This window comes from Notolepis coatsorum, assembly GCF_963971535.1.
Source record: "Notolepis coatsorum genome assembly, chromosome: 3".
Lineage (NCBI taxonomy): Eukaryota > Metazoa > Chordata > Actinopteri > Aulopiformes > Paralepididae > Notolepis > Notolepis coatsorum.
In genome coordinates this window covers 2,933,452-2,961,073 of record NC_140167.1, presented here as the reverse complement: position 1 = coordinate 2,961,073, position 27,622 = coordinate 2,933,452, and the positions used below count along the sequence as shown (strand labels likewise).

At 45.3% G+C, this 27,622-nt stretch overlaps 1 protein-coding gene across 2 annotated transcripts in view; it reads right to left on the bottom strand.

The window, feature by feature from the left end:
- cdan1 (codanin 1) overlaps positions 1-27,622 on the bottom strand; it is a 79,978-nt gene that overhangs the window by 15,751 nt on the left and 36,605 nt on the right. For both annotated transcript variants that reach the window (XM_084310869.1, XM_084310870.1), the window contains exons 17-23: positions 22,624-22,678; positions 21,449-21,585; positions 20,934-21,037; positions 8,536-8,685; positions 6,831-6,894; positions 6,053-6,131; positions 1,296-1,516 (exon numbers count right to left, since the gene is read on the bottom strand). In XM_084310869.1, the coding sequence (XP_084166995.1) occupies positions 1,296-1,516; positions 6,053-6,131; positions 6,831-6,894; positions 8,536-8,685; positions 20,934-21,037; positions 21,449-21,585; positions 22,624-22,678 (810 nt within the window). The remainder of the gene's footprint in view (positions 1-1,295; positions 1,517-6,052; positions 6,132-6,830; positions 6,895-8,535; positions 8,686-20,933; positions 21,038-21,448; positions 21,586-22,623; positions 22,679-27,622) is intronic.

Genomic DNA, 27,622 nt, shown 5'->3' with positions numbered 1-27,622 from the left:
TGCAGCCTCAGCCTGACTATCTATAAAAAGTTGTCATCTTTCAAATATATTTGTAGCTAAACAATTAGCTAAGCAATTATATTTTTATTTATTAGCCTATTCGTAATAATTCGTTATTAGCCTAGCTAACTCCGTATCTTGGCTTACTTGCAGTGGACGTGGATGCAGATGGAACACTGCGAGCAAAGCAGTCGAAAACGGCGCATTTCTGGACACTAATGTTATGTTTTGACAACAGATGTTTTGATAAATTGCTCGTATTGCCAGTTGCCACTCTTACTTGCAAATGTTTTGTTGCACTTGTGGCAACGTGCGTTGTCGGCATCGACTCTCGTAAAGTGTACCCAGACTTTCGAGCGCTTCGCTCTCTCCGCCATGACGAGCGCATGCAGAGCGGTCTGTGTGCTGCGCGCTTCAGCAGCACGGAGCCACGGACAGGCACCTCCCTTAAGTACCCGTATGTGTGAGTGTGCGTGTGAGCGGCTCGCGACGAGTGTGTGTAATAATGGCTCGCTGCGGCTCGCTTCTCGTGCAGAGACAGAGAGAGGAGAGATCGTTTGCAACGTTTAAATTCCTCGAAAAAAACTCATAATAATAATAATTTCTCGAGTATCGATAGCAGTACCGATAACGTCGGAGCTTATCAATACTCCGGTTTTTCCTAATTTAGTACCGGGTCCCGTTTAGAACCGGGGTCCGGGGGGCATCCCTACACACTACACACTTTAACCCTTTCACTACCACACTACAGACGGTTAACCCTTTCACTACCACACTACAGAAGGTTAACCCTTTCACTACCACACTACAGAAGGTTAACCCTTTCACTAACACACTACAGAAGGTTAACCTTTCACTACCACACTACAGAAGGTTAACCCTTTCACTACCACACTACAGAAGGTTAACCTTTCACTACCACACTACAGAAGGTTAACCTTTCACTACCACACTACAGAAGTTAAACCCTTTCACTACCACACTACAGAAGGTTAACCTTTCACTACCACACTACAGAAGGTTAACCCTTTCACTACCACACTACAGACGGTTAACCCTTTCACTACCACACGGTTAACCCTTTCACTACCACACTACAGACTGTTAACCATTTCACTACAACATACTACAGAAGGTTAACCTTTCACTACCACACTAGGGTTAAATTATAAACGTATAATTAGAATGCAATTAATACAGTATAATCAAGAACAACAATATAAGGCACTAATCCCACCAGAGCTAAATTGTAAGATACGACCCAGATGTAGTGCGTGTCCTCTCAGGCACAGTACCTTGACCTCCACGAGGACGTCAGAAGGCATCATGGCACCGTGGCTGCAGTCTGCGGGACAGGAGGTGGAGGTCACCCCCTCGCTGCCCTGCTTCCTCCTGGGGGTGGTGTGTTGCTCCTGGGCACCCGACGCGACCCCCTCCCCTGAGTCCGGGGCCAGCTGGGTGGGCAGAGCCTTCATCACGCGGTCAAACCTACTCTTCCATTCGCGTCTGATGAGGGCTGGTGGTGAAGGAGGCGGAAAGACATCATGGGTTATTGTCAGGTTATTGTCAGGTTATTGTCATGTTATTCTCAGGTTATTGTCAGGTTATTGTCAGGTTATTGTCAGGTTATTGTCATGTTATTGTCATGTTATTGTCATGTTATTGTCATGTTATTGTCAGGTTATCGTCATGTTATCGTCATGTTATCGTCAGGTTATCCTCAGGTTATCCTCAGGTTATCCTCAGGTTATCCTCAGGTTATCCTCAGGTTATCCTCAGGTTATTCTCAGGTTATTGTCATGTTATTCTCAGGTTATTGTCAGGTTATTCTCAGGTTATTCTCAGGTTATTCTCAGGTTATTCTCATGTTATTGTCAGGTTATTGTCATGTTATTGTCATGTTATTGTCATGTTATTGTCAGGTTATTGTCAGGTTATTCTCAGGTTATTCTCAGGTTATTCTCAGGTTATTCTCATGTTATTCTCAGGTTATTGTCAGGTTATTGTCATGTTATTGTCATGTTATTGTCATGTTATTGTCATGTTATTGTCAGGTTATTGTCAGGTTATTGTCATGTTATTGTCAGGTTATTGTCAGGTTATTGTCAGGTTATTGTCAGGTTATTGTCAGGTTGTTCTCAGGTTATTGTCAGGTTATTGTCATGTTATTGTCATGTTATTGTCATGTTATTGTCAGGTTATTGTCAGGTTATTCTCAGGTTATTGTCAGGTTATTGTCAGGTTATTGTCAGGTTATTGTCAGGTTATTGTCAGGTTATTGTCAGGTTATCGTCATGTTATTGTCATGTTATTGTCAGGTTATTCTCAGGTTATTGTCATGTTATTGTCAGGTTATTGTCAGATTATCGTCATGTTATCATCAGGTTATCGTCATGTTATTGTCAGGTTATTCTCATGTTATTGTCAGGTTATTGTCAGGTTATTCTCAGGTTATTGTCAGGTTATTGTCAGGTTATTGTCAGGTTATTGTCATGTTATTGTCAGGTTATTCTCATGTTATTGTCAGGTTATTGTCAGGTTATTCTCAGGTTATTGTCATGTTATTGTCAGGTTATTGTCAGGTTATCGTCATGTTATCGTCAGGTTATTGTCAGGTTATTCTCAGGTTATTGTCATGTTATTGTCATGTTATTGTCAGGTTATTCTCAGGTTATTGTCAGGTTATCGTCAGGTTATCGTCAGGTTATTGTCATGTTATCGTCAGGTTATTGTCAGGTTATTGTCATGTTATCGTCATGTTATTGTCAGGTTATTGTCAGGTTATTGTCATGTTATTGTCAGGTTATTGTCATGTTATTCTCAGGTTATTGTCAGGTTATTGTCAGGTTATTGTCATGTTATCGTCATGTTATCGTCAGGTTATTGTCATGTTATTGTCAGGTTATTGTCAGGTTATTCTCAGGTTATTGTCAGGTTATTGTCAGGTTATTGTCAGGTTATTCTCAGGTTATTCTCAGGTTATTGTCAGGTTATTGTCAGGTTATTCTCAGGTTATTGTCATGTTATTGTCATGTTATTGTCAGGTTATTCTCAGGTTATTGTCAGGTTATCGTCAGGTTATTGTCAGGTTATTGTCATGTTATCGTCAGGTTATTGTCAGGTTATTGTCATGTTATCGTCATGTTATTGTCAGGTTATTGTCAGGTTATTGTCAGGTTATTCTCAGGTTATTGTCATGTTATTGTCAGGTTATTGTCATGTTATTCTCAGGTTATTGTCAGGTTATTGTCAGGTTATTGTCAGGTTATTGTCATGTTATCGTCATGTTATCGTCAGGTTATTGTCATGTTATTGTCAGGTTATTGTCAGGTTATTGTCAGGTTATTGTCAGGTTATTGTCAGGTTATTCTCAGGTTATTCTCAGGTTATTGTCAGGTTATTGTCAGGTTATTGTCATGTTATCATCATGTTATTGTCAGGTTATTGTCATGTTATTGTCAGGTTATTGTCAGGTTATTCTCAGGTTATTGTCAGGTTATTGTCAGGTTATGGGCCCAGCGGTAAGAGACTCATGTCTGGAAGTCAGATCTCGAGAAAATCAATTAAATGTTTTTTTCCATATTATCACAGTTTGAATGTGTAAAATAGTGGTCAATAGATTAAAAAAAATTAACTAATTAATCTCACAATTTTCTGTAATTAATCTAGATTAATCTAGATAAAAAATAGCATTTTTTATATATTTTCTTTTACTTAAGACCGAAGCTTGTAACAGATATTTACTTGAGTAAAATCATGGAATTAATGTAAAATCAACACAAAGAAAGTATATTTCGATTCAAAGACTATTTTAATAGCTTTCTTTGAATACAGTTTCTCTCCTGTGAAATACAAATGTTCAACAAAACCATCAACGTTGACTCAGCTTTAAAGACCTCTTTCTTATATCCGCGGCGCTAACAGAAATAAAAACAACCCAGGCCCGTGTTAAAGTGCAGATTGGCTTAGAGGACGATAATGTCTTGTATGAACTACCAGTAATATCAGTAATATAAATCATATTAACAACAAAAATGTGTTCCATCTTCATGTCAGATGATTTTCAAAAAGGTGCACGAGTCGATGCAAACAAAGAACACGCAAAGATACTGCTGAAAGTTCAGAACGTTGAAGATTTTTCACTCCATAGATTAATCTAGATTAATTTATTTGAATGCTTTAAATAATTTTTATTAATCTCCAAAGTTAAAGCATTAACTTTGACAGCCCTCGAACCTATTTACTGTAACAGCTAAGTTATAGTATCTCTAAGTATCTCAGTCTAAATAGTAAAAACATGTTTAAAAAAGGCAGTTTGTGACACCTAGTACCTGACTGCCAAGGTGTTAAAAATGCAGCCAAACTTAATTATAAAATGTTCTCCGTTTCCCTCTGCTCTGAGACTTGAGGTTTAACTAGATTAAAATAAGCATATATCTTCTTCTAATGTGACCCTGTGTCCCACCCTGCCGATCACGGCTAGATGGTATCCGCCTTTTGTCTAAATGCATTCTAACTTCCAAAATAGTCGATGATCGCACAAAATCCATTTCCTCATCTCTTTGTCACGTTCAGGCAGAGTGCGGGGGTCATCCCTGGCGAGGTCAGGGTTCATAGACAACTTTCTAGCCACACCCCCGCGGCCTCCTCCCCAGGTATACCATCTAGCCACGCACCACACGGCCTCCTCCCCAGGTATACCTTCTAGCCACACCCCCGCGGCCTCCTCCCCAGCTATACCTTCTAGCCACGCCCCACCTCCCCCCCAGGTGCCTGAATGCCTTCTACAACAGAACTGCGTTTCCGCGTCTCTGATTGGCCAGGTCGTTTCTGGTCATGTGACATGTACGCCCAATCGTGGGACCGCAAGTTTCTACACTGGTTAAGCTTAGTCGCTCGTTCGAAGTTGGTTAAGGTTAGAGTTTGTCTTAGAGCATGGCGATAGAACGCCAGGTAGTTTGCAGGCTGTTCGACCCGGAAATAGGCGCAGAACTTGCTGTCCCATGATTGGTGCACATGTCACATGACCTGGCCAATCAGAGCGCAAAACTCCAACGCGGAAACGCAGTTCCGTCGTAGAAGGCATACACGCCCCCCAGGTATACCTTCTAGCCACGCCCCACCTCCCCCCCAGGTATACCTTCTAGTCACGCCCCACCTTCCCCCCAGGTATACCTTCTAGCCACGCCCCACCTCCCCCCCAGGTATACCTTCTAGTCACGCCCCACCTCCCCCCCAGGTATACCTTCTAGCCACGCCCCACCTCCCCCCCAGGTATACCTTCTAGTCACGCCCCACCTCCCCCCCAGGTATACCTTCTAGTCACGCCCCACCTCCTAGTCATGCCCCACCTCCCCCCCAGGTATACCTTCTAGTCACGCCCCACCTCCCCCCCAGGTATACCTTCTAGTCACGCCCCACCTCCCCCCCAGGTATACCTTCTAGTCACGCCCCACCGCCCCCCCAGGTATACCTTCTAGTCACGCCCCACCTCCCCCCCAGGTATACCTTCTAGCCACGCCCCACCTCCCCCCCAGGTATACCTTCTAGCCACGCCCCCCTCCCCCCAGGTATCCCTTCTAGCCACGCCCCCCTCCTCCCCAGGTATACCTTCTAGTCACGCCCCCCTCCCCCACCCCAGGTATACCTTCTACCCACGCCCCTCCTCCCCAGGTATACCTTCTAGTCACGCCCCCCTCCCCCACCCCAGGTATACCTTCTACCCACGCCCCACCTCCTCCCCAGGTATACCTTCTACCCACGCCCCCCTCCTCCCCAGGTATACCTTCTAGCCACGCCCCACCTCCCCCCCAGGTATACCTTCTAGTCACGCCCCCCTCCCCCACCCCAGGTATACCTTCTAGTCACGCCCCCCTCCCCCACCCCAGGTATACCTTCTACCCACGCCCCCCTCCTCCCCAGGTATACCCTCTAGCCACGCCCCCCTCCCCAGTACCTGTGATGTTGGCAGACAGCCAGCTGCAGGCCTTCTCCTCCCCACGCCCCCTCCTCCCCAGGTATCCCCTCCTCCCCACGCCCCCCTCCACAGTACCTGTGATGTTGGCAGACAGCCAGCTGCAGGCCTTCTCCGTGGCCAGGCGCTGCGTAATGTTCTCAGACGTGGTCATGACCTGCAGACACCACCAGGAGGCGCCGTTAACAAGGTACAACTTACTACACACATGCTCCTTTTTTTTTTTTTTTTTTTTTGTATTTTTTTTTTGTATTATTTTTTAAACAAACACATAAACAAACATGACAACACACGATAAGATATACAAGCATTAATTGTCAGAGCACATCCAATGAAATCACATTTTAGTTAATTGTCTTATATAAGATATACCCCTAATACCTGTTATCTAAAAACCTACACACATATGCTCCAGCTCGAACCCCATGCTCCTTTTTATGCTACATATAAACTATAATATAACAACAACAACAACAACACAACAATGTTAACCAACCAAATTAAAAAGAAAGGGAGAACTATTAACCCTTTCACTGCCACGCGACAAAGGGTTAACCCTTTCACTACCACACTACAGAAGGTTAACGCTTTACTATCACACTACTGCAGCGTGATAGTAAAGGGTTAACCTTCTGTAGTGTGGCAGTGAAAGGGTTAAACTACAACTATTTGAGGCCAACCCTCTCGGTTGCCTTCTGGAGGAGCCGGTTACCGTCGGTAGTGTGATAGTAAAGGGTTAACCTTCTGTAGTGTGGCAGTGAAAGGGTTAACCTTTTGTGTATTGTCACAGTGAAAGGGTTAACCGTTTGGTAGTGCGGCAGTGAAAGGGTTAATGTATCAGACGGGCCTGACTCACAGCGGGGGAGGTCTCTTCAGGCAACAGGATCCGCACGGCTTCTGGACTCTTCTCACTGCAGAACCTGCAGAATAATAATAATAATAATAATAATAATAATAATAATAATAATAATAATAACAATAATAATAATAATAATAATAATAATAAATTTGATTTGTAGAGGCGCTTTATAATTGTGGAGCAAATCTCAAAGCGCTACAGTGTGAAAGAACATGAAAGCTAGCAAGAGAGTAAAAAAAGAATATAAAATAAGCAAGACTAAAACTAGTAAGGAGTAAAAAGAACACTAAAACTAGTAAAAGAGTAAAAAAAGAACATAAAATAAGAAGGGCTAAAACTGATAAAAGAACATAAAATGTGTGGAGCTAAAACTAGATAAAAAAAAGTCAACAAAAGGCTCCATTACAAAGATGAGTAGAGGAGGAGACACCGGAGGGGGAAATCATCCGTGAGGAGAAGGCACGCGGACCGACGGGTGGAACACTGGGATATTTATGATGGAACGCCCCCACCCGATTGGTTATTGATGCAGGGAGCTGATGTTCTCTCCGTCAATCAGAGGCCTTATGGCCCGCCGAGTGGGCGTGTTCCCGGGGTCGCATCGGAACACCGAGAACACAGCCGCCGCGGCCCTCGTCAAAAAAGAAAGTACACAGTGTGCAAAGCTTTTTGTTTGAATAATTCAGCTTAAAGCCACCGGTGCCTCTGGGAGTCTGTGGAAAACCTTTGTTTGGGTTTGAAAAGTGATGCAGAAGAGCTCAGCTCTTACTTCTGCCGGGCAGGTAAACTCACTCACCTCTTAACTGGCACCGACCCGGCCCCGGGATGTTTTGCCAACCGGCGCAACAACGCGCCATTTTGCCGACCTCTAGCGGCTCGGGTGTGCATATTGTAATATAATAATATATTAGGGCTGGGCGATATGACCAAAAACGTTATCGCGATAAAATTATAAAATTATTTTCATATAATTCTATATAGATAATTATCGTCGATATAATGTCTTGTCAAGTTTAATTAACTTCTTATGCTGCTGCGAATGTCTCGAGTCGAGTTGATGTCGTCATCAGTCCGCGCACGTTAGCAGTTAGCCGACAAGCGGAGTATCTCATGACAATGTAATAAATATGACACTAAAATACTCTCTTCCGCCACAATATATTGAAACGACGTCCACTGTATACCCCACACTACTATAAACGTGGCCTCAGAATTCACGCCACACACATACTCGGCACGTAAATATATAAAACAGCGCCGTGCAAGCTAGTTAGCCTAGCAAGCCTTGTTGTTGAGTGAGTCCTACCTCCGGGTCTCCTTCGCTCTCGGCCATCTCCTTCACCGATTGGTCGTTAGTGCGTGTGCTCATATCCAAGCTTGGAAAATCGATATATCGAAACTTTGCGACCACGTTTCATGTTTATTTCGAGGAAATAATTTATCGCGATAGTTATCGTTATCGTTTTATCGCCCCCAGCCCTAATATATATATATATCGAATTAAAGCCCTATCTGTTGCCTGTCGATTGCCATTGCAACGGACAAAATCCGCTCAGCGGTTCTCGAGCTACATGGCGATAAGTGGGGCGTGTGCCTCAGTACATGGTAGACACTGAGCGGTGGTACCTGGTGGCTCTGGGCAGCACCTCCATGGCCCCTGGGGCGTGTGCCTCCGTACATGGTAGACACTGAGCGGTGGTACCTGGTGGCTCTGGGCAGCACCTCCATGGCCCCGTCACACAGCTGGGCACAGATGGAGTCGTTGAGCTTAGCAGCGCTGGAGCCGGGAGCCTCCAGACCGTCCCTCAGCATCCGCTCTCCTCTCTGGACCAGCTCACTCACCAGGGTGGCTCTGGGGGGCAAACACACAACATGGTGGTATGTTACACACACACACACACACACGGTGGTATGTTACACACACACACACACACACGGTGGTATGTTACACACACACACACACACACACACACGGTGGTATGTTACACACACACACACACACACGGTGGTATGTTACACACACACACACACACACGGTGGTATGTTACACACACACACACACACACACACACGGTGGTATGTTACACACACACACACACACACGGTGGTATGTTACACACACACACACACACACACACAACATGTGGTATGTTACACACACAGAGACACACACACACACCACATGTGGTATGTTACACACACAGAGACACACACACACACCACATGTGGTATGTTACACACACACACACACACACGGTGGTATGTTACACACACACACACACACACACACAACATGTGGTATGTTACACACACAGAGACACACACAACACGGTGGTATGTTACACACACAGAGACACACACACACAACATGTGGTATGTTACACACACAGAGACACACACACACACACAACATGTGGTATGTTACACACACAGAGACACACACACACACACAACATGTGGTATGTTACACACACAGAGACACACACACACACACAACACGGTGGTATGTTACACACACACACACACACACACACAACACGGTGGTATGTTACACACACACACACACACACACACAACACGGTGGTATGTTACACACACACACACACACACACACACACACACACACAACACGGTGGTATGTTACACACACACACACACACACACAACACGGTGGTATGTTACACACACACACACACACACACACACACACACAACACGGTGGTATGTTACACACACACACACACACACGGTGGTATGTTACACACACACACACACACACACACAACATGTGGTATGTTACACACACAGAGACACACACAACACGGTGGTATGTTACACACACACACACACACACGGTGGTATGTTACACACACACACACACACACACACCACATGTGGTATGTTACACACACAGAGACACACACAACACGGTGGTATGTTACACACACACACACACACACACACAACACGGTGGTATGTTACACACACACACACACACACACACCACATGTGGTATGTTACACACACAGAGACACACACAACACGGTGGTATGTTACACACACAGAGACACACACACACACAACATGTGGTATGTTACACACACAGAGACACACACACACACACAACATGTGGTATGTTACACACACAGAGACACACACACACACACAACACGGTGGTATGTTACACACACACACACACACAACATGTGGTATGTTACACACACAGAGACACACACAACACGGTGGTATGTTACACACACAGAGACACACACACACACAACATGTGGTATGTTACACACACAGAGACACACACACACACACAACATGTGGTATGTTACACACACAGAGACACACACACACACACAACACGGTGGTATGTTACACACACACACACACACACACACAACACGGTGGTATGTTACACACACACACACACACACACACACACACAACACGGTGGTATGTTACACACACACACACACACACACACACACACACAACACGGTGGTATGTTACACACACACACACACACACACACAACACGGTGGTATGTTACACACACACACACACACACACACAACACGGTGGTATGTTACACACACACACACACAACATGTGGTATGTTACACACACAGAGACACACACACACACACAACATGTGGTATGTTACACACACAGAGACACACACACACACACACAACACGGTGGTATGTTACACACACAGAGACACACACACACACACACAACACGGTGGTATGTTACACACACAGAGACACACACACACACACAACACGGTGGTATGTTACACACACAGAGACACACACACACACACAACACGGTGGTATGTTACACACACAGAGACACACACACACACACAACACGGTGGTATGTTACACACACACACACACAACACAACACGGTGGTATGTTACACACACAGAGACACACACACACACACAACACGGTGGTATGTTACACACACACACACACAACACAACACGGTGGTATGTTACACACACACACACACACACACACACACACAACACGGTGGTATGTTACACACACACACACACAACACGGTGGTATGTTACACACACACACACACACACACACACACACAACACGGTGGTATGTTACACACACACACACACAACACGGTGGTATGTTACACACACACACACACACACGGTGGTATGTTACACACACAGAGACACACACACACACACAACACGGTGGTATGTTACACACACAGAGACACACACACACACACACAACACGGTGGTATGTTACACACACACACACACAACATGTGGTATGTTACACACACACACACACACACACAACATGTGGTATGTTACACACACACACACACACAACATGTGGTATGTTACACACACACACACACACACAACATGTGGTATGTTACACACACACACACACAACACGGTGGTATGTTACACACACAGAGACACACACACACACACAACATGTGGTATGTTACACACACACACACACAACACGGTGGTATGTTACACACACACACACAACACACAACATGTGGTATGTTACACACACACACACACACACACAACATGTGGTATGTTACACACACACACACACAACACGGTGGTATGTTACACACACACACACACACACACACACACAACACGGTGGTATGTTACACACACACACACACACACACAACATGTGGTATGTTACACACACACACACACAACACGGTGGTATGTTACACACACACACACACACACACACAACACGGTGGTATGTTACACACACACACACACACACACACACACACACACACAACACGGTGGTATGTTACACACACACACACACACACACACACAACACGGTGGTATGTTACACACACACACACACACACACACACACACACACACAACACGGTGGTATGTTACACACACACACACACACACACACACACACACACACACACACAACACGGTGGTATGTTACACACACACACACACACACAACACGGTGGTATGTTACACACACACACACACACACACACACACACACACACGGTGGTATGTTACACACACACACACACACACACACAACATGTGGTATGTTACACACACAGAGACACACACACACACCACATGTGGTATGTTACACACACAGAGACACACACAACACGGTGGTATGTTACACACACAGAGACACACACACACAACATGTGGTATGTTACACACACAGAGACACACACACACACACAACATGTGGTATGTTACACACACAGAGACACACACACACACAACATGTGGTATGTTACACACACAGAGACACACACACACACACAACATGTGGTATGTTACACACACAGAGACACACACACACACACAACACGGTGGTATGTTACACACACACACACACACACACACAACACGGTGGTATGTTACACACACACACACACACACACACAACACGGTGGTATGTTACACACACACACACACACACACACACACACACACACAACACGGTGGTATGTTACACACACACACACACACACACACACACACACAACACGGTGGTATGTTACACACACACACACACACACACACAACACGGTGGTATGTTACACACACACACACACAACATGTGGTATGTTACACACACAGAGACACACACACACACACACAACACGGTGGTATGTTACACACACAGAGACACACACACACACACACAACACGGTGGTATGTTACACACACAGAGACACACACACACACACAACACGGTGGTATGTTACACACACAGAGACACACACACACACACAACACGGTGGTATGTTACACACACAGAGACACACACACACACAACACGGTGGTATGTTACACACACACACACACACACAACACAACACGGTGGTATGTTACACACACACACACACACACACACACACACAACACGGTGGTATGTTACACACACACACACACAACACGGTGGTATGTTACACACACACACACACACACACACACACACAACACGGTGGTATGTTACACACACACACACACACACGGTGGTATGTTACACACACAGAGACACACACACACACACAACACGGTGGTATGTTACACACACAGAGACACACACACACACACACAACACGGTGGTATGTTACACACACACACACACAACATGTGGTATGTTACACACACACACACACACACACAACATGTGGTATGTTACACACACACACACACACAACATGTGGTATGTTACACACACACACACACACAACATGTGGTATGTTACACACACACACACACAACACGGTGGTATGTTACACACACAGAGACACACACACACACACAACATGTGGTATGTTACACACACACACACACAACACGGTGGTATGTTACACACACACACACAACACACAACATGTGGTATGTTACACACACACACACACACACACACAACATGTGGTATGTTACACACACACACACACAACACGGTGGTATGTTACACACACACACACACACACACACACACAACACGGTGGTATGTTACACACACACACACACACACACAACATGTGGTATGTTACACACACACACACACACACACAACACGGTGGTATGTTACACACACACACACACACACAACACGGTGGTATGTTACACACACACACACACACACACAACACGGTGGTATGTTACACACACACACACACACACAACACGGTGGTATGTTACACACACACACACACACAACACGGTGGTATGTTACACACACACACACACACAACATGTGGTATGTTACACACACACACACACACACAACATGTGGTATGTTACACACACACACACACAACACGGTGGTATGTTACACACACACACACACAACACGGTGGTATGTTACACACACACACACACACAACATGTGGTATGTTACACACACACACACACACACAACATGTGGTATGTTACACACACACACACACAACATGTGGTATGTTACACACACACACACAACATGTGGTATGTTACACACACACACACACAACACGGTGGTATGTTACACACACAGAGACACACACACACACACAACACGGTGGTATGTTACACACACACACACACACAACACGGTGGTATGTTACACACACACACACACACAACATGTGGTATGTTACACACACACACACACACACAACACGGTGGTATGTTACACACACACACACAACACGGTGGTATGTTACACACACACACACACACACAACACGGTGGTATGTTACACACACAGAGACACACACAACACGGTGGTATGTTACACACACAGAGACACACACACACACACAACATGTGGTATGTTACACACACAGAGACACACACACACACACAACATGTGGTATGTTACACACACAGAGACACACACACACACACAACACGGTGGTATGTTACACACACACACACACACACACACAACACGGTGGTATGTTACACACACACACACACACACACACACACACACACACAACACGGTGGTATGTTACACACACACACACACACACACAACACGGTGGTATGTTACACACACACACACACACACACACACACACACAACACGGTGGTATGTTACACACACACACACACACACGGTGGTATGTTACACACACACACACACACACACACAACATGTGGTATGTTACACACACAGAGACACACACACACACCACATGTGGTATGTTACACACACAGAGACACACACAACACGGTGGTATGTTACACACACAGAGACACACACACACACAACATGTGGTATGTTACACACACAGAGACACACACACACACACAACATGTGGTATGTTACACACACAGAGACACACACACACACACAACACGGTGGTATGTTACACACACACACACACACAACATGTGGTATGTTACACACACAGAGACACACACAACACGGTGGTATGTTACACACACAGAGACACACACACACACAACATGTGGTATGTTACACACACAGAGACACACACACACACACAACATGTGGTATGTTACACACACAGAGACACACACACACACACAACACGGTGGTATGTTACACACACACACACACACACACACAACACGGTGGTATGTTACACACACACACACACACACACACAACACGGTGGTATGTTACACACACACACACACACACACACACACACAACACGGTGGTATGTTACACACACACACACACACACACAACACGGTGGTATGTTACACACACACACACACACACACACAACACGGTGGTATGTTACACACACACACACACAACATGTGGTATGTTACACACACAGAGACACACACACACACACAACATGTGGTATGTTACACACACAGAGACACACACACACACACACAACACGGTGGTATGTTACACACACAGAGACACACACACACACACACAACACGGTGGTATGTTACACACACAGAGACACACACACACACACAACACGGTGGTATGTTACACACACAGAGACACACACACACACAACACGGTGGTATGTTACACACACACACACACACACACACAACACGGTGGTATGTTACACACACACACACACAACACAACACGGTGGTATGTTACACACACACACACACACACACACACACACAACACGGTGGTATGTTACACACACACACACACAACACGGTGGTATGTTACACACACACACACACACACACACACACACAACACGGTGGTATGTTACACACACACACACACAACACGGTGGTATGTTACACACACACACACACACACGGTGGTATGTTACACACACAGAGACACACACACACACACAACACGGTGGTATGTTACACACACAGAGACACACACACACACACACAACACGGTGGTATGTTACACACACACACACAACATGTGGTATGTTACACACACACACACACACACACAACATGTGGTATGTTACACACACACACACACACAACATGTGGTATGTTACACACACACACACACACACAACATGTGGTATGTTACACACACACACACACAACACGGTGGTATGTTACACACACAGAGACACACACACACACACAACATGTGGTATGTTACACACACACACACACAACACGGTGGTATGTTACACACACACACACAACACACAACATGTGGTATGTTACACACACACACACACAACATGTGGTATGTTACACACACACACACACAACACGGTGGTATGTTACACACACACACACACACACACACACACAACACGGTGGTATGTTACACACACACACACACACACACAACATGTGGTATGTTACACACACACACACACAACACGGTGGTATGTTACACACACACACACACACACACACAACACGGTGGTATGTTACACACACACACACACACACACACACACACACACACACACACACAACACGGTGGTATGTTACACACACACACACACACACACACACAACACGGTGGTATGTTACACACACACACACACACACACACACACACACAACACGGTGGTATGTTACACACACACACACACACACGGTGGTATGTTACACACACACACACACACACACACAACATGTGGTATGTTACACACACAGAGACACACACACACACCACATGTGGTATGTTACACACACAGAGACACACACAACACGGTGGTATGTTACACACACAGAGACACACACACACAACATGTGGTATGTTACACACACAGAGACACACACACACACACAACATGTGGTATGTTACACACACAGAGACACACACACACACAACATGTGGTATGTTACACACACAGAGACACACACACACACACAACATGTGGTATGTTACACACACAGAGACACACACACACACACAACACGGTGGTATGTTACACACACACACACACACACACACAACACGGTGGTATGTTACACACACACACACACACACACACAACACGGTGGTATGTTACACACACACACACACACACACACACACACACACACAACACGGTGGTATGTTACACACACACACACACACACACACACACACACAACACGGTGGTATGTTACACACACACACACACACACACACAACACGGTGGTATGTTACACACACACACACACAACATGTGGTATGTTACACACACAGAGACACACACACACACACACAACACGGTGGTATGTTACACACACAGAGACACACACACACACACACAACACGGTGGTATGTTACACACACAGAGACACACACACACACACAACACGGTGGTATGTTACACACACAGAGACACACACACACACACAACACGGTGGTATGTTACACACACAGAGACACACACACACACAACACGGTGGTATGTTACACACACACACACACACACAACACAACACGGTGGTATGTTACACACACACACACACACACACACACACACACAACACGGTGGTATGTTACACACACACACACACACACACACACAACACGGTGGTATGTTACACACACACACACACACACGGTGGTATGTTACACACACAGAGACACACACACACACACAACACGGTGGTATGTTACACACACAGAGACACACACACACACACACAACACGGTGGTATGTTACACACACACACACACAACATGTGGTATGTTACACACACACACACACACACACAACATGTGGTATGTTACACACACACACACACACAACATGTGGTATGTTACACACACACACACACACACAACATGTGGTATGTTACACACACACACACACAACACGGTGGTATGTTACACACACAGAGACACACACACACACACAACATGTGGTATGTTACACACACACACACACAACACGGTGGTATGTTACACACACACACACAACACACAACATGTGGTATGTTACACACACACACACACACACACAACATGTGGTATGTTACACACACACACACACAACACGGTGGTATGTTACACACACACACACACACACACACACACAACACGGTGGTATGTTACACACACACACACACACACACAACACGGTGGTATGTTACACACACACACACACACACAACACGGTGGTATGTTACACACACACACACACACAACACGGTGGTATGTTACACACACACACACACACAACATGTGGTATGTTACACACACACACACACACACAACATGTGGTATGTTACACACACACACACACAACACGGTGGTATGTTACACACACACACAGAGACACAACACGGTGGTATGTTACACACACACACACACACACACAACATGTGGTATGTTACACACACACACACACACACACAACATGTGGTATGTTACACACACACACACACAACACGGTGGTATGTTACACACACACACACACACACAACATGTGGTATGTTACACACACACACACACACACAACATGTGGTATGTTACACACACACACACACAACATGTGGTATGTTACACACACACACACACACACAACATGTGGTATGTTACACACACACACACACAACATGTGGTATGTTACACACACACACACACAACACGGTGGTATGTTACACACACAGAGACACACACACACACACAACACGGTGGTATGTTACACACACACACACACACAACACGGTGGTATGTTACACACACACACACACACAACATGTGGTATGTTACACACACACACACACACACAACACGGTGGTATGTTACACACACACACACAACACGGTGGTATGTTACACACACACACACACACACAACACGGTGGTATGTTACACACACAGAGACACACACAACACGGTGGTATGTTACACACACACACACACACACACACACACACACACACAACACGGTGGTATGTTACACACACACACACACACACACACACACAACACGGTGGTATGTTACACACACACACACACACACACACACACACACACACAACACGGTGGTATGTTACACACACACACACACACACAACACGGTGGTATGTTACACACACACACACACACACACACAACACGGTGGTATGTTACACACACACACACACACACAACATGTGGTATGTTACACACACACACACACACACACACACAACACGGTGGTATGTTACACACACACACACACACACACACACACACACACACACAACACGGTGGTATGTTACACACACACACACACACACAACATGTGGTATGTTACACACACACACACACACACACACAACACGGTGGTATGTTACACACACACACACACACACACACACACACACACACACACAACACGGTGGTATGTTACACACACACACACACACACAACACGGTGGTATGTTACACACACACACACACACACACACAACACGGTGGTATGTTACACACACACACACACACAACACGGTGGTATGTTACACACACACACACACACACAACACGGTGGTATGTTACACACACACACACACACACACAACATGTGGTATGTTACACACACACACACACACACACACACAACACGGTGGTATGTTACACACACACACACACACACACACACACAACATGTGGTATGTTACACACACACACACACACACACACACAACACGGTGGTATGTTACACACACACACACACACACAACACGGTGGTATGTTACACACACACACACACACACACACAACACGGTGGTATGTTACACACACACACACACACACAACACGGTGGTATGTTACACACACACACACACACACAACACGGTGGTATGTTACACACACACACACACACACACACAACACGGTGGTATGTTACACACACACACACACAACACGGTGGTATGTTACACACACACACACACACACAACACGGTGGTATGTTACACACACACACACACACACACAACACGGTGGTATGTTACACACACACACACACAACACGGTGGTATGTTACACACACACACACACACACAACACGGTGGTATGTTACACACACACACACACACACACAACACGGTGGTATGTTACACACACACACACACACACAACACGGTGGTATGTTACACACACACACACACACACAACACGGTGGTATGTTACACACACACACACACACACAACACCATGGTATATTACACACACACACACACACACAACATGTGGTATGTTACACACACACACACACACACACACACAACACGGTGGTATGTTACACACACACACACACACACACACACACAACATGTGGTATGTTACACACACACACACACACACACACACACAACACGGTGGTATGTTACACACACACACACACACACACACACAACACGGTGGTATGTTACACACACACACACACAACACGGTGGTATGTTACACACACACACACACACACAACACGGTGGTATGTTACACACACACACACACACACACACAACACGGTGGTATGTTACACACACACACACACACACAACACGGTGGTATGTTACACACACACACACACACACAACACGGTGGTATGTTACACACACACACACACACACAACACGGTGGTATGTTACACACACACACACACACACAACACGGTGGTATGTTACACACACACACACACAACACCATGGTATATTACACACACACACACACACACACACACACACACACACACACACACACCATGGTATATTACACACACAGAGACACAGACACACACCCTCCTGATACAGACAGACAGATATACCCAGAACCTCCTGATAATTACAGACAGACAGACAGATATACCCAGAACCTCCTGATAATTACAGACAGACAGACAGATATACCCAGAACCTCCTGATAATTACAGACAGACAGACAGATATACCCAGAACCTCCTGATAATTACAGACAGACAGACAGATATACCCAGAACCTCCTGATAATTACAGACAGACAGACAGATATACCCAGAACCTCCTGATAATTACAGACAGACAGACAGATATACCCAGAACCTCCTGATAATTACAGACAGACAGACAGATATACCCAGAACCTCCTGATAATTACAGACAGACAGACAGATATACCCAGAACCTCCTGATACAGACAGACATCCTCTAGAACTCAGTGGTACTCACTTCATATGTTTGACACAGTTGGATCCGACCCGCTCCGCTACAAACTCCACGGTGCGCCGCAGAGAGGGCGGCTGGTTGTGAAAGAAGGCTTGCTCCAGGTCCACCTTCAAATACAACAAACACATCTGTCACAAATGCATACAGATGATAACGGATTACTTTTTACTTAAAGCCCCAATCTGTGATTCATCTGCACATACGACGAGCTAGTCAAGATGAGAAGCACGTTCAGTCACAGACTCATACCCCCCCGACACTCAACTAACCGCCTCTGCCAGTCCTTCATACCAGCGGCCATCAGGCCCCACAACAGTGGGCAGGGACTGCTGCCAGACATCCAACTACAACTACTAGGAACCTAAAAAGGACAATATACTTACCTTATGCATACCGTACCTTATGTGAATACTGTATACTTCATCAGAGCATATATTTAGCATTTTCAGATGATATATTAGATTGCTGGGGGGCTTAACCCCTGCACCACCATGCCGGCCGGCCTGTGTTGGACGTACCTGTAGTTTGTGCTGCGACCTGTTGGTGGCGGGTGCGTCCCTGGGCTCGGCGGAGGTGGGCGTGATCTTCCGGATGACTCCTCCCCCCCGGGCCGAGCTGCCCGACACGAAGGCTGCCAGCAGCTTACGGAACTCACCTGGGGGTCGAGCGAGAAAACAAAAACGTGAAGGAAACTACCTTCACTCTAGAATATTGATGTATATATATATATATTTTTATAATTCATATTTACTGTATATTAGGGCTGTCTTAAATACTTCGAAGCTTCGTTCGATGGGCACGGGATTCGAACGGGAAAATAAAATGCGAATATATTTATAAAAAAAAATTTAAACAATTTAATAATACGATTTTTATCCCCCCTCCCACCTACAAAATCTTACGCCTCCAATGCAACAAACGACGGTTGCAACATAATTATGTAATGTAATGTTGTTGGCTGTGTAACGGAGAGCAGCCGCCCCGACTCATTATTAATTTAATTCATTAATTCAATCCAATCCACTTTATTTATAGAGCACATTTAAAAAACAACAAAGTTGACCAAAGTGCTATACAAGTCCCACAACATAAGATACTTTTTTCTTTTTTTTTTTATTCTATCTCGAAGCTTCGAATTAAAATCGAATCTCGGCCCCGAAGCTTCGATTGCCATAAAAAGCTTCAAAGGTCAGCCCTACTGTATATACAGTATATATCTGTCTGAATATACCTGCATATAATAATTTATATACACGTACATATAACCCATATAACTCTGTATGATAGAATGTACAATAATGCTGTATATACCGTTTATATATATATTTATCCACATCTCTATATACCTGCATATAATCCTTGTTACACATCTGTAGATATCCCTTACTTATTCTTACTAGTTACGCTGCTGGCCAGTATGACTCACAACCATAGTGTCTTTATACCCGTTATCACTGTACATATTAATACTACAACTCTGTACATACATCTGATTAGCACTATTACTCAGTAGTACTAATTTATATATTTTATACCCAGTTTAATCACCTGTACATTGTATATAATACTGTTGCACATTTGCACTCTGGTTGGATGCCAAACTTCTCTTCGTTGTACTGTACTTGTGCTGTAATAATGACAATACATTTTTAATCTAATCTAATGTAAAACTGTTAAAACTCCAGACACTCACCCAGGAAGGGGCAGCAGGTGTAAAGCAGCTGCTGGTCCACGAGGGGAATGGAGTCCTAGAAAATGAAGAGCAGAACTCAGTCTCTACGAGGAACTGAAGAGCAGAACTCAGTCTCTACGAGGAACTGAAGAGCAGAACTCAGTCTCTACGAGGAACTGAAGAGGAGAACTCAGTCTCTACGAGGAACTGAAGAGGAGAACTCAGTCTCTACGAGGAACTGAAGAGCAGAACTCAGTCTCTACGAGGAACTGAAGAGGAGAACTCAGTCTCTACGAGGAACTGAAGAGCAGAACTCAGTCTCTACGAGGAACTGAAGAGCAGAACTCAGTCTCTACGAGGAACTGAAGAGCAGAACTCAGTCTCTACGAGGAACTGAAGAGCAGAACTCAGTCTCTACGAGGAACTGAAGAGCAGAACTCAGTCTCTACGAGGAACTGAAGAGGAGAACTCAGTCTCTACGAGGAACTGAAGAGCAGAACTCAGTGTCTACGAGGAACTGAAGAGCAGAACTCAGTCTCTACGAGGAACTGAAGAGCAGAACTCAGTCTCTACGAGGAACTGAAGAGGAGAACTCAGTCTCTACGAGGAACTGAAGAGCAGAACTCAGTCTCTACGAGGAACTGAAGAGCAGAACTCAGTCTCTACGAGGAACTGAAGAGGAGAACTCAGTCTCTACGAGGAACTGAAGAGCAGAACTCAGTCTCTACGAGGAACTGAAGAGGAGAACTCAGTCTCTACGAGGAACTGAAGAGGAGAACTCAGTCTCTACGAGGAACTGAAGAGCAGAACTCAGTCTCTATGAGGAACTGAAGAGCAGAACTCGGTCTCTACGAGGAACTGAAGAGCAGAACTCAGTCTCTACGAGGAACTGAAGAGGAGAACTCAGTCTCTACGAGGAACTGAAGAGCAGAACTCAGTCTCTACGAGGAACTGAAGAGCAGAACTCAGTCTCTACGAGGAACTGAAGAGCAGAACTCAGTCTCTACGAGGAACTGAAGAGGAGAACTCAGTCTCTACGAGGAACTGAAGAGCAGAACTCAGTGTCTACGAGGAACTGAAGAGCAGAACTCAGTCTCTACGAGGAACTGAAGAGGAGAACTCAGTCTCTACGAGGAACTGAAGAGCAGAACTCAGTCTCTACGAGGAACTGAAGAGCAGAACTCAGTCTCTACGAGGAACTGAAGAGCAGAACTCAGTCTCTACGAGGAACTGAAGAGCAGAACTCAGTCTCTACGAGGAACTGAAGAGGAGTCTCTACTAGGGCTGGGCGATAAAACGATAATTATCGCGATATATTTTAATAATCGATAATACAAATTATATCGATAAGATTTTTTTATTTTTTATTTGTATTGTGACCTGCAACAGGGCAGCTTTAAACCCAGAGACAGTGGACAGACTTGTCTTTCTTGCCTGCAACTTAAAGTAATGGCTTTGCTTGTCCAAATGACAATACTGACCAAATTGAGATTTATTTTTCTCTTGTCCATTTATTTTGTTTGCTTTCTAATTTAAAATACAGTTTGAAACCGTCTGTACACAGTAGGCTATGTGTGCTAGCAGAGCTAGACTCCAGTCACGAGTCACGGTGCACATGTGCGGTGGTTTGTCCACCAAAAAAGCGCCAAAAGATAGAAAAGAAACTAGCAGAGCCAGAACTGTTCAACTCCCCTGGTGCCACAGCCACTGAAGAGGAGAACTCAGTCTCTACCAGGAGGCAGTGAAGGCATCTGCCTGCATTTCCAGATAATCGTTAAAGCTGCAATAACTTATTTTTGAACATTATTTCTTACATTTTCAAAACTTCTTATGACCAACCCTGCTATCAGGAGGTCTCATTGAGTCATGGTGTCTCTACTCTAAACAACCCTGCTATCAGAAGGTCTCGTTGAGTCACAGTGTCTCTACTCTAAACAACCCTGCTATCAGGAGGTCTCGTTGAGTCATGGTGTCTCTACTGTAACAAACAACCCTGCTATCAGGAGGTCTCATTGAGTCATGGTGTCTCTACTCTAAACAACCCTGCTATCAGGAGGTCTCGTTGAGTCATGGTGTCTCTACTCTAAACAACCCTGCTATCAGGAGGTCTCGTTGAGTCACGGTGTCTCTACTCTAAACAACCCTGCTATCAGGAGGTCTCGTTGAGTCATGGTGTCTCTACTCTAAACAACCCTGCTATCAGGAGGTCTCGTTGAGTCATGGTGTCTCTACTCTAAACAACCCTGCTATCAGGAGGTCTCGTTGAGTCATGGTGTCTCTACTCTAAACAACCCTGCTATCAGGAGGTCTCGTTGAGTCATGGTGTCTCTACTCCAAACAACCCTGCTATCAGAAGGTCTCGTTGAGTCATGGTGTCTCTACTGTAACAACCCTGCTATCAGGAGGTCTCACTGAGTCATGGTGTCTCTACTCTAAACAACCCTGCTATCAGGAGGTCTCACTGAGTCATGGTGTCTCTACTCTAAACAACCCTGCTATCAGAAGGTCTCGTTGAGTCATGGTGTCTCTACTCTAAACAACCCTGCTATCAGAAGGTCTCGTTGAGTCATGGTGTCTCTACTGTAACAAACAACCCTGCTATCAGCAGGTCTCGTTGAGTCATGGTGTCTCTACTGTAACAAACAACCCTGCTATCAGAAGGTCTCATTGAGTCACAGTGTCTCTACTCTAAACAACCCTGCTATCAGAAGGTCTCGTTGAGTCATGGTGTCTCTACTCTAAACAACCCTGCTATCAGAAGGTCTCGTTGAGTCATGGTGTCTCTACTGTAACAAACAACCCTGCTATCAGCAGGTCTCGTTGAGTCATGGTGTCTCTACTGTAACAAACAACCCTGCTATCAGGAGGTCTCACTGAGTCATGGTGTCTCTACTCTAAACAACCCTGCTATCAGAAGGTCTCGTTGAGTCATGGTGTCTCTACTCTAAACAACCCTGCTATCAGAAGGTCTCGCTGAGTCATGGTGTCTCTACTCTAAACAACCCTGCTATCAGGAGGTCTCACTGAGTCATGGTGTCTCTACTCTAAACAACCCTGCTATCAGAAGGTCTCGTTGAGTCATGGTGTCTCTACTCTAAACAACCCTGCTATCAGAAGGTCTCGTTGAGTCATGGTGTCTCTACTCTAAACAACCCTGCTATCAGAAGGTCTCGTTGAGTCATGGTGTCTCTACTCTAAACAACCCTGCTATCAGGAGGTCTCACTGAGTCATGGTGTCTCTACTCTAAACAACCCTGCTATCAGGAGGTCTCACTGAGTCATGGTGTCTCTACTCTAAACAACCCTGCTATCAGAAGGTCTCGTTGAGTCATGGTGTCTCTACTCTAAACAACCCTGCTATCAGGAGGTCTCACTGAGTCATGGTGTCTCTACTCTAAACAACCCTGCTATCAGAAGGTCTCGTTGAGTCATGGTGTCTCTACTCTAAACAACCCTGCTATCAGAAGGTCTCGCTGAGTCATGGTGTCTCTACTCTAAACAACCCTGCTATCAGGAGGTCTCACTGAGTCATGGTGTCTCTACTCTAAACAACCCTGCTATCAGAAGGTCTCGTTGAGTCATGGTGTCTCTACTCTAAACAACCCTGCTATCAGAAGGTCTCGTTGAGTCATGGTGTCTCTACTCTAAACAACCCTGCTATCAGGAGGTCTCGTTGAGTCATGGTGTCTCTACTCTAAACAACCCTGCTATCAGAAGGTCTCGCTGAGTCATGGTGTCTCTACTCTAAACAACCCTGCTATCAGGAGGTCTCACTGAGTCATGGTGTCTCTACTCTAAACAACCCTGCTATCAGAAGGTCTCGCTGAGTCATGGTGTCTCTACTCTAAACAACCCTGCTATCAGAAGGTCTCGTTGAGTCATGGTGTCTCTACTCTAAACAACCCTGCTATCAGAAGGTCTCGTTGAGTCATGGTGTCTCTACTGTAACAAACAACCCTGCTATCAGCAGGTCTCGTTGAGTCATGGTGTCTCTACTGTAACAAACAACCCTGCTATCAGCAGGTCTCATTGAGTCACAGTGTCTCTACTCTAAACAACCCTGCTATCAGGAGGTCTCGTTGAGTCATGGTGTCTCTACTCTAAACAACCCTGCTATCAGGAGGTCTCGTTGAGTCATGGTGTCTCTACTCTAAACAACCCTGCTATCAGGAGGTCTCACTGAGTCATGGTGTCTCTACTCTAAACAACCCTGCTATCAGCAGGTCTCGTTGAGTCATGGTGTCTCTACTCTAAACAACCCTGCTATCAGAAGGTCTCGCTGAGTCATGGTGTCTCTACTCTAAACAACCCTGCTATCAGGAGGTCTCGCTGAGTCATGGTGTCTCTACTCTAAACAACCCTGCTATCAGGAGGTCTCACTGAGTCATGGTGTCTCTACTCTAAACAACCCTGCTATCAGAAGGTCTCGTTGAGTCATGGTGTCTCTACTCTAAACAACCCTGCTATCAGAAGGTCTCGTTGAGTCATGGTGTCTCTACTGTAACAAACAACCCTGCCATCAGAAGGTCTCGTTGAGTCATGGTGTCTCTACTCTAAACAACCCTGCTATCAGAAGGTCTCGTTGAGTCATGGTGTCTCTACTCTAAACAACCCTGCTATCAGAAGGTCTCGTTGAGTCATGGTGTCTCTACTCTAAACAACCCTGCTATCAGAAGGTCTCGTTGAGTCATGGTGTCTCTACTCTAAACAACCCTGCTATCAGAAGGTCTCGTTGAGTCATGGTGTCTCTACTCTAAACAACCCTGCTATCAGGAGGTCTCGTTGAGTCATGGTGTCTCTACTCTAAACAACCCTGCTATCAGAAGGTCTCGTTGAGTCATGGTGTCTCTACTCTAAACAACCCTGCTATCAGAAGGTCTCGTTGAGTCATGGTGTCTCTACTCTAAACAACCCTGCTATCAGAAGGTCTCGTTGAGTCATGGTGTCCTACTGAAACAACCCTGCCATCAGAAGGTCTCGTTGAGTCATGGTGTCCTACTGAAACATAAGAACAAAGCAG